General features: G+C 37.4%; 1 protein-coding gene and 1 non-coding gene across 3 annotated transcripts; both read left to right on the top strand.

The window, feature by feature from the left end:
- Positions 1 to 82, top strand: trnas-cga (transfer RNA serine (anticodon CGA)). Its single transcript has one exon. It is a non-coding gene; the product is annotated as a tRNA-Ser (tRNA).
- Positions 83 to 1842: 1760 nt separating this feature from the next.
- nabp1a (nucleic acid binding protein 1a) lies at positions 1843 to 7684 on the top strand. Of its 2 annotated transcripts, none has more exons than XM_007238851.4 (6): positions 1843 to 3145; positions 4056 to 4194; positions 5307 to 5378; positions 5460 to 5544; positions 5892 to 5952; positions 6958 to 7684. In XM_007238851.4, exons 1-6 carry the CDS (start codon positions 3040 to 3042, stop codon positions 7143 to 7145), a joined length of 651 nt encoding a protein of 216 aa, XP_007238913.2. In that variant the 5' UTR covers positions 1843 to 3039; the 3' UTR covers positions 7146 to 7684. The 2 variants fall into 2 exon arrangements, with proteins under 2 accessions (XP_007238913.2, XP_007238914.2); XM_007238852.4 differs by having other exon boundaries at positions 1844 to 3133.
- Positions 7685 to 11152: the final 3468 nt, after the last annotated feature.

Below are 11152 nucleotides of genomic sequence, written 5' to 3' on the forward strand. Positions count from 1 at the left end.
GTCACGGTGGCCGAGAGGTTAAGGCGTTGGACTCGAAATCCAATGGGGTTTCCCCGCACAGGTTCGAATCCTGTTCGTGACGATCACTTTTATTTTTCCCTTGAGAATTAAATGTTAATACACATGGTACACTTCCTGACACGCGGAAATGTGAATATTTTTTCTGTTTTATATGCATTTATTACACAATTACCCAGACAGCTAAATGACCCAACATTGGAATCATCATTTTCCCACTAAAACAACGCTGATCTACGACGAAAGAATTAATTAATTTGTGAACATCGATTTTACGATTTAACAACGTACGTGTTTTATGTGTAATAGTTGTTATAAACTTTAATTTGATAAAAAATAGCTTGTACTGTGTCCTTGCAGTACAGAAAAAGATATTTAATTATTATTATTATTATTTTTATTATTACTTTTGATGGAGTACCTTTCTCCCACAAACCTATAAATGAACATTGATTCAATGTCAGAATATCAATATAAAATATGTATATCTTTGAATTCTATTCTTATAGTTTGTGCTATAGTCTTGTTGTAGAAAGGAACATAAGAATAATAAACATTATAATAATTATTATGTGAGTGGTGCAGCTTTCTTTTAAAAGCATTGTGTGTAGGAGAGCTCAGCCCAACCATTTAAAACCTTTAAATGAAGGTTGATTTAATGTCAGTATTTTGACACAAACAAATGCTGCTTATTAGGCAATGCTAAATAATAGTTGTTTAAAGGTTGTTTTCCGGCAACAACATTAAAAGATGTAAAGCAAAGATCAAAAATATTTGCGTGTACAATGGTCAGATATGAGGGTATTTATTATAATCAGATATAATACAAAGCATTTCAGAGCTAAAATATGCCAACTATGAATAAATATACTGCCTTTAGTGAATAATTTCTTTACCAAACCTTAATTCATTACTTTCCTAGCTAACATACCATTACTGCTTTCACACATGCTGCACCTGGTCATTTGGTTAACATGAAAATTGCGCATTGAGTCTTCTTTCCGAGTTATATTATGCATTAAAGCGGTGTGTACTGACCTTCTGTCATTATTAAACCTGTCACTGATCCAGGATATGGGGAATGGAAATAAAAAAACAGAAATCAGCAGTTGACTGGAAGGGAAAATATATTAGAAGCATGTAACCAAATCATATTACACAACGTGCAGGGAAAGGGTGTGTGCGGGGTTTTTATTTCCATGTGGGCACATTACCACAGTCTTTTCATGGGGAGTCTGCCCACTTCCTATGTCCCCCGCTGACCGCTAGAGAGATCCCGCGAGTGAGTCCTCATTGTATGGAGGTGGATGGAGCTAAATTGCAAAAAACTCAAATTAAAAATAGTAATTAACTACATGTCTAAGATATTCTTTTAATTTTAGAATTATTTTTTTAAAAAAAGCGATCAAACATTTATGGACTGTTTTTTTTTTCAATGACTCCTTAGGAACCCATTCATTTTTTACTCACTCGGGAGCGCCCTCTGGTGGTCTAAAAAACCCGAAGCACATTCTTAAATACGTTTTCTCCTCTCTAAAGATTCTCTCCAGAGACAATTCTCTGTGTCCAATCAGACATCGGCTACTTTATCTGTAACACAATAGAGCTGTAAATTGTAGGATTTGCTTAAGTCTTTAGACGCCTGTTTGACATTTCTGTAAATGTGAAACGTGCAATTTAACGTAATGCTAAATAACTAACATATAATAAAAAAATAAAAAACGATATGTTTGAATGTGAAATTAAATAAATAAATAAAAGCACAGCTTGGCCCCCTTACCCAGCGCTCAGTGGAACAGTCCGAGGTATATAAACCGCTGCCTGGCGCACGCTGGCGTTACTCTGAGTTTTCTTTCTTTATTTTTTGTTGGTGAGGGAGCGCGCGGCAGCAATGTCAAAGCTATTTACTTTTTCCTCCCTTTTTTTGCGATGTCGCGGTTTATTAATGTAGTGTTAATATAGTCTGTAGTTCATCACACATTGAAACACCTAACATAGCCAGGTTAAATACAATCAAGTTAAATATAAGTTATAAACGCTTTCCAATAATATAGTTAGGTTAGGTACTTTTTTAATCAGAAGTAAAGTTGGTTCTGGCTGCCAAGCACAGTGCAGTTTTTTAGTGCGTTACGAAACAGTCCAGTTCGTCGTTTAGTTTAATGGTTTACAGGGTTAATCCACTTTTTTCATTCTACACTAAAATATCCTCGGTTGTTTGTTAGTCAGCTGGCATTCTTTTGTGGCTGCTGTTCCTCACCACCATTGTGTAGAGACACATTTGGAAAAAAGGCGTTTACTGAGCTGCCTTTACACTTTTTTTTTCCAAAAAGAAAGGACAAAAGGGGTGATATATCTGTTGTTTATTGGAATAGCAAAAGGATTTTTATATATATATATATATATATTTTAAAGTATTTATCCAGCTATCTAACTGTGTTCATTAGCTAAGTGTCCTCGTGTGTCTTATTTTTTACTTCCCCGGAAAAGCGGGGAGCTGTGGTTTATAGGTTTATCCAGCAGGCCGGTTTTGTCTAAGCAGTATAATGATCAAGTGAATAGCTAAGCTAGCCTGGCTAACATCATGTTATATAGCTAACTACAGATGTTTTAAAACTAGTTAGCTCAGTAGCGAGAGATTTCCCAATTTACCCTTTCGAGTTGTTAGCAAGGTAACTTATTTAATAGTCAAGAGGCTTACTTTGTGAAACTAGAACCGCAATAGTTAGCTAACTTAAGGTTTAGCTAACTAGGTTAGCTTATCTGCCGGTTATGTGCTAGCAGGCTAGTTTAGCTAACAGGCTAATCCACATGGCTGTTTTATTCTGTTTGGCACAAAGCAGATAATCTAGAAGCTAGCCAGACTGCCTTGTGTCTAACTGGGGGTTTAAACAGAAGTTATTTTTTATTCCTTCGTTTGTCGCCAGCTAGCCCTCTAGCTAGCTGTGCCGAATGCTGCTTTGTGTCTGCCGTACTAGCCTTTAGCTAGCCCCCGCTAGCCGCTCCCTCAGCGCCGCTCCAGACATGTCGAGCGCTCCCGGCGAGGCGGCCCTCCTGCTGAAAGACGTGAAGCCCGGATCTAAAAACCTCAATATCGTTTTTATAGTTTTGGAAATCGGTAAGTTGAGTGGTGAGTCTGTTATGTGCTTCTCAAACTGCCTAAAGCTCTTTTCTTTTTTCTTCTCTTAAAGAGACAGCGCTCTGTGGTTTAGCTAAGTGACTCGTTAGCTTCTAAGCTAAGTATTTAGCCACTAGGCTGTACTGTCTCATATATAAACAACTGAGTGTTTGCTACTTCAGTGATGGTTAGGTAAACAGGCTGTGGCCGAAACGCAGGAGATGCTGCCTACTCAGGCAGAATTCAGAGGCAAAAGGAAGACAGTCATGTCTGAACTAAAGTTTAAGTGACGTATGCCCTGTTCCACTCCAACTCGGCTGTCCGAATTTTCTAGATTCGGATTTCCTCACCAACCCCAGGGCTGCATTCCGGTGTTGTGTCGAGTTATGCTACCCATCTATATGTGCTTCCTAAAGGCACTGCGCATGCGCTGACCTACAGTTATTCGTTATTCCTCGTATTTTTGTTTGTTTTTATAATCTATGTTTTTTGGTGCATTAAACAACATTGACTCAATGTCTGTGCACAACAGTGCAAACTAAAATTAATAATAATAAATAAAATTATTATTTATAAAATACAAATGTAGTTTGTAATGACGCCTCACTGCCACAACTGTGCAATGATAGTGATTTATGCCCCCAAAGCTTTACACAGAACTTCACTGAGAACAAGCTCTAATATGGTGGTGCTTTCGCATTTTTAAAGTTAAATATGGTTACCTTGGATGGATACAGATGATTTACTTGGCGACGGCTCTGCGAGTGTCTTTCAGCAGCAGGTCACTTAAAGTGGTCTAATCATGCAGTATGAACGAGGCTTAACCATACTGTTTATTGGGTTAAATATGGGTAATAACACAGCTAAACACAGCTCACACACACACTGCTCTGTAATCAGTTGATGTGCTTTCACTTTCTAGGTCGGGTGACCAAGACAAAGGATGGTCATGAAGTTCGCTCCTGTAAAGTGGCTGATAAAAGCGGCAGCATCGCCATCTCCGTTTGGGATGAACTAGGCAGCCTCATCCAGCCAGGGGACATTATTCGCCTTACTCGAGGGTAAGTCACACTTCTGTTTCACTGTACACATTTGGCACACCTACAGCAGGGGCATTTCCCTTTCTAGCTGGCCAGACATGGCCAAGTAAATTACCAAGGCCGTGGCCAAAGTAAATCCAAGTAAAATTACTTGGCACCGTTTATATAACAAGCCAGTGTACTTTCCAAAAAGTGGACCCCCCAACCAAGTCTCTCAAGAGGGGCCTAAAATAATAAATAAATGTAAATAGTTTGGTTGTTACACAGCGTTTAATGATGTGTAAACTATTTTAAACCACCTTTATTTAACATTGCCTCATAGACCTTGGCTAGTGTTGAAATTCTGACATTCAATTAACATTCATTTAAAGGTTTTGAATGATTGGGTTGATCACTGCTACACTCAATGCTTTAAAAAAACAACTATTGTTTTTTTTTTTTTAATCTAAATGTCTCTTTCAACACCAACATGATGTACATATTAAATATAAGGAAAGTTTATTTAAAAATATATATATATAACCATAATGTTCAATGTTGAATCAATCTGCATAAATCAGTTTTTTTTTTTCCAATTCATTAAAGAAAAAATGTTGCTTGGTGTCATCCTCCTCCCCTCCTCCTCATCAACTGGGACAATTCTAAGTTCTTGGTAAATCACTACAATCATATTAAGTCTTAAGTGATCTGTTCAGATCTACTGATCTGGTTAAAAAACGGCAGTAGTTATGTTATGGTAATGATGAGAAGAACGACTAGCCGTAATATACATACTAGTCCAAAGCATCTTTGACAGAAGCTTGATGTGCAGATTGACTGACACTAATTTACAAAGAATGAATTATGATCAGAAAGTCTAGTCAATTATTTAGGCTTGATTTAAAAAATAATTTAAGACATTGTGTAAAAATGTCCAGAGTCAGCGTCTCTAATGTTATATAAAATGTTGTCTAGTTAGTGGTCACAAGTAAGATAAAAAAAAAAGATTTATTTGTGACCTTTTATTTATTTATGTTTAACTGGCATGCTGTAGCGACCTCAGGGCTTGAGGTCCACTATGAATAGAAGTGATGGTCAATTAATTTAATTAAACAGTTTGTTTAAACTGTTTTGTTTTTTGAATTGTGGTGTAGTTATGCCTCCATTTGGAAAGGATGCCTTACTCTGTACACTGGACGAGGTGGAGACCTGCAGAAAATTGGAGAGTGAGTAGGACCACTTGACAGTTATTTGGTAATGTACAGTATTGTTGTATAATGTGATGCATTCCTTTAACTCTTCTGCAGGTTCTGTATGGTGTACTCTGAAGTTCCTAATTTCAGTGAGCCAAATGCAGAGCTGCTAGCCCAAGCCAACCAGCAAAACAAGACGGTACATTTTTATACTTACTCCAGTCTCTGAAAGTGAAATACAGTGAAAGTGAAAAACATTTTTGGGTTTGTGCTATCTGGCATCCTTTGAGTTAATATTTATAAAATGGCTCCAGAATTAAGAAATATAATAACTGTTCAGGGTTAATTGAAATGGCATGGATAACTAGCACTCTTGGTGCAGCCTTACAGAAATGTAAGCTTTAGAAATTACCTTAGGAGTGGAAATTGAAACTAAAAGTATTTTCATCTAAGAATAGAATTTTAGTTACAGAGATTGTTACTGACTGTGATGAAGTGGTGAGAGAACTTGTTCCTGTTTTGATGCATCTGGTTTTTGGTCATTAGGGTAAAGAACAGCGAGGAAATTCTCCGCCCAATCAAAATGTGGGTACACCTGTACAAGCAGGTAAGAACCTTATTACTTTCATAAAAACTATACTGACGTCATAAAAAAAACTCCAGTATGATACAAATGCCTGTTCTTTTATATTAAAGACAGATTTATTTTGCTTTTTAAGTTAATGATTCTTACTATTTTTAATGAGGACAATAAAGTAACTGAAACAAAAATCTATACTTTGCACACTATTGTCTTGGATAATGCACATTTAAGACCAGTTGAAAAATTGCAAGAATTTGCATTTAGTGCTAAAGGCCTGCTCATCAGCTGATCAAAACTTTAAAAAACATAGCTAAAACAATGAAAACTGCTTCCTTCGGAACAGAAATAAAGTGTAAAAAAAAAAAAAATCACCATCACTTAAAACAGTCATTTAGACATGCTTGGTGTTTCCAAGAAGCTAGATGTAACATTGCTCCAAATGTTGAAGGTGGCTCTACTGGCGTCCACTGTTTGGAACTGAAGTTTTATTTTTGTAAGCTTGTCATTTTTTGTTCTAAAACACTCAGGATCTGTAAATAAATGCAAAATTATTCTTACTACACTTTGTCAAAGCCCAACAGTCAACCTTAAGTCAGTAAGCTTTCTTTTGCAATCAGGAGGTCTTTACAGTATGAATACTCGACAGAAAATAAGTATTTTTGCGTTTAAAGGCTGTGATCTTAAACTTTTAATCAGGTGGCATGTTTGAGTGTAAATGCAGTGTTTAATAAATTGGCTGCTCAAAAATCATCTTGCTCCCATTTCTTTTAGCATTATGAAGCTCTAAGATCAAAAGTACAAACCTTAAGATCAAAGTATAAAAAGCAAATCCTTGCCATTTCTTTTTATATATATATTTAAGATTTTTTCTTAATTTTGCCCATCATGTGACTATGATGGGCAGTTGTATAAACAATACTTGTAGTAATGCAAGAACCACTGAGTTCAACAAAAACCTAAAAATGAATTGCATTGTGTAATATTATAATTGTCAGACAATCATTTTCATCCTTTTTGTCTCCTTGACAGGAAACGGTGCTTTGCAGACTTTTCCTAACAACGCTGCCCCTGCACCCCCTAACTTCGGGACTCAGGGAAGAACAAACGGACGTGGCAATGGCCCTCCTTCAGTGACTGTAGGTGGAACTCCTGCCCCACCCAAACCATCTGTCACAATTAGCAATGGCAGGGACCCTCGTCGCGCGTCAAAGAGATGAGACTGATTGTGAAATCACTGTCCTGCCACTCTCCCCCCCCCCCCCCACGCCAGGCACAGCCTGAAACTGCAATACTTCTGCAATGTAACTGCCAAACAAGGGATACAGAGTCTACTACAGTTGGATCTAGACTTTGGCCTTTTTTCAGCTAGGACTGTATAAGCAAACAATGACTAACAGTTATGCCAATTTTTTCATTCTTCTTTTGCGCCCCCAACGCGCAACCCCACATCCTCATACTTTCTCCAAGTGTGTTTTAAAACTATACACCCTACTTGAACACTTGATGCACTTTCTTCAGCTAATTTATAGTAAACACATTTACTGTTGTGTAATTCAGGAATGGTTAACTGCTGTTTGCAACAACTCTGCAGGCGGAACCTGGTGGCTGCTTTTTTTTTTTTTTTTTGTGGGTTTTGCCCATTGGCCAAAAAGTACCAAAAGTGACTGTGTTAAAGGACAGGTGATGGTTTGATTCTGACTCGTAGTTTTATTTAATTAGGAATAAAAATAGAAATTAACAAATGTGGATATTAAAATGTGGTCTCTGTTAATCTTGATTTTCTCACTCACTCACTCTGACATCTGCAATATGACCAAAATAGAAGACCGAATGCTATAACGCACAACGAAATGGCTCTGTTCATTGTTGAACAAGAACTTCACATATTTTATTTTTTGAAAACTGTACACAGTACAGTGACTCAGCACTCATTTCATCAGCAGGAATCCTTATTGCTGAGTATGTTGGCTTAGTCACTCAGTTGAAACACACAGCTGGCCTCTGTCTCAGAAGAAAGTCTTTATGATGTCACTAAGCACAGCAGCTTCCCCACTCTCTTGCTTGTTTCCATTTTCTTGAACACACTTGGGTTAATTTTCTAAATCATTAAATGTTTAACTCACTCATTTCACACACTGCCCTGCTTTTTTATATCCTAAATCAAACATAACTGCCAATGGCAAATCTTTAGTCTTGCATGAAAAACATTACAGAGCAAGCTGCTAAAGCCCAAAAAGACCAGTCACACAGTTTTATTAATCCAAGTATTATTATAAGTAATAGCAGTAAAGTCCATGTACATAATTGGTATTGTACGACTAGATAGAATTACAATACAAATATGTGGCATATGCATCAATCTGATACTACTAAAAAGATGTAAGAATGATTTTATGTAACATTTAAGATCTGCCATTTGAGTTTTTACTTGAAAAAACGGGGTTAGTTTTTTGGATTTAGTTTTGACCCTGGGTGTTAGCATAGATAACCTGAATATTCATTCTCAAACCTTTGCAATTTCAGATCATTACCTTATTTTATTAAAATTACATTTTAGTCATAATATACATACATCTCCTAGCTACTCTATGAAACGTTTAATAGCACCTTTTACAGCCCAACAATTTACAGATAAGCTTCCCCATTTTTTCAACTATAATGTATTCTCCTGTAGACTCAGTAGAACTAGACAAACTAACCGAAACTATACCTTTTGCTCCAACTTAGATGTTGTAGCACCCCTTAAACATAAAATAGAGACAGAAAAAGCTTGCACCGTGGTACAATGATCAAACTCGTACCTTAAAGCAGTACGAAATTTAGAGCGTAAATATCAATCAACTAAACTGGTGTTTCACTCTGCGTGGAAAGACAGTCTTGTTAAAAAAAGAACTCAATAAAGCCCGCTCAGCATATCTGGCCTCACAGATCGAGATTAATAAAAATAATCCTAGAGCTCTCTGACTAAAAACCAGGCAGGTACTGAACCTCAGATTCCAGCCATTCACACCAGCACCGCTTTTATGGACTTCTTTGATATAAAAAACATTCAGTATGAAATTAAACAGATAAACAGCATATCCTCTCTGTCATCTGGTGTGGCTGATATAGAACAAAACCCTGTCACCGAAGTTAGGTTGGAAGTCTTTAACCCACTTCCACAGCTAGAACTAGAGAAAATTGTCTCCTCTTCAAACAGCACAACCTGCACACTTGATGCAGTCCCCAAAAAATGACTAAAACAGGTACTACCAGATATAATTAAACCTCTGTTAATGATGGTAAACTTATCGCTCACCCTGGGCCATGTACCCAAAGACTTTAAAACAGCTGTAATTAAACTTCTGATCAAGAAACCAAATCTTGATCCTACTGTACTGTCTAACTATAGACCTATTTCAAACGTGCCGTTTATAAGATTTTAGAAAAAGCTGTAGCCCAACAACTTTGCTCTTACCTGCAAAGAAACCAGATCTATGAAAAATTTCAATCTGGATTTAGGCCTTATCATAGCACTGAGACAGCTTTAGTTAGAATAACAAACGATCTACTTATAGCCGCCGACCAAGGCTGTGTTTCCTTACTCGTACTTCTCGATCTGAGCGCAGCCTTTGATATAATAGATCATACTATCCTTCTAGAAAGATTAGAGAACATGGTCAGTGTAACTGGAACTGACTTATCATGGTTTAAATCATACTTAACCGATCGTTATCAGTTTGTGAGGATAAATTATATGTCTTCCAGTTATATTAAGGTAAGATATGGAATTCCACAAGGCTCTATATTAGGGCCGTTATTATTTACATTATATATGATCCCACTGGGTAAAGTTATTAGAAAACATGACATAAATTTTCATTGTTATGCAGATGACACACAGCTCTTCATATCAGCCAGACCTGATGACAGAGTGAGAATAAAGAAAATTGAGGATTGTGTAAAAGATGTGAAATTATGGATGTCGCACAACGTCCTCCTATTAAATAGTGATAGAACAGAAGTTCTCCTATTAGGCCCCAAAGCTGCTAGAAATAAATTATCAGACTTAATCCTAAATCTGGCCGACTTATCCATCACCCCTGGTTCAGCAGCTAAAAATCTTATCACATATTCAGATCTAGCATTCGATAAACACATATCTAAAAACAGCTTTTCTACACCTCCGTAATATTGCCAAGCTAAGAAATGCCTTATCCCTGCATGACTCAGAAAAAAAATAGTACATGCCTTTATTACCTCAAGGCTAGATTATTGTAATGCGCTACTCTCTGGATGTTCGGGGAGTAACTTAAATAAACTTCAGCTAGTTCAAAATGCTGCAGCCAGGGTCCTTACTAAAACTAGAAAATTTGAGCATATTAGTCCAGTCCTGTCAGCACTGCACTGGCTTCCAATCTAATTCCGCATAGACTATAAAATTCTCCTGTTAACGTATAAAGCCCTACACGGGCTCGCTCCTGAGTATTTATGAGACCTCATCTCCTATTATGAACCACCACGATTACTTAGATCTCAGGGTGCTGGTTTATTAGTAGTTCCTAAAATTCAGAGGAGCTCTGCAGGAGGAAGAGCTTTCTCTTATAAAGCGCCTCAACTCTGGATTAATCTCCCCGAATATGTTCGGGACTCAGACACAGTCTCAATCTTTAAGTCTAGACTGAAAACTTACTTGTTTAGTTTAGCTTTTGGTAATTAATGTTTTTCCCTTTAGATAAGGCTGCAGATCCAGGGGTTCATGGACAGAGGGAATTGTGGTAAACTGGGATGCTGGTGCTGTTGTTCTCCCACTGCACACGGTCACTCAGGTTTGTGGACGGTGGAGTGGGTGGATGCCGGTGTTATAGGAAGCCTTCATGTCTATGTTACCTTTTTAGCTCTCTGCCTTTATTTTGGCTGTTTTACTCAGATCAGCCGGAGTCATTAGCAACACAGTGCTCTCATGTCCCCTGTCCGGCCAGACTGATCACCCACCACAGATCAGCTGCTCATCATTCATCTTACTCTCCACTACAGATTACATCCAAGCTTATATGAACTGCCATTAGTGGTGCTGCTATACTCCTGGATATATAAAACCTATGTGGATGTATAATGGCTTTTTAAAATTAAGTAAAAGCCGTTTGACCAGGGGCAATCACTGGGGGTTCTGTATTCTGTATTTTCATGTTTAATATTTAGCCTGATTCTTTGTCCTGTGATCATGTTTCTGTAAAGCTGCTTT

The sequence above is a fragment of the Astyanax mexicanus genome, chromosome 11, assembly GCF_023375975.1.
Source record: "Astyanax mexicanus isolate ESR-SI-001 chromosome 11, AstMex3_surface, whole genome shotgun sequence".
NCBI classification, from domain to species: Eukaryota; Metazoa; Chordata; class Actinopteri; order Characiformes; family Acestrorhamphidae; genus Astyanax; species Astyanax mexicanus.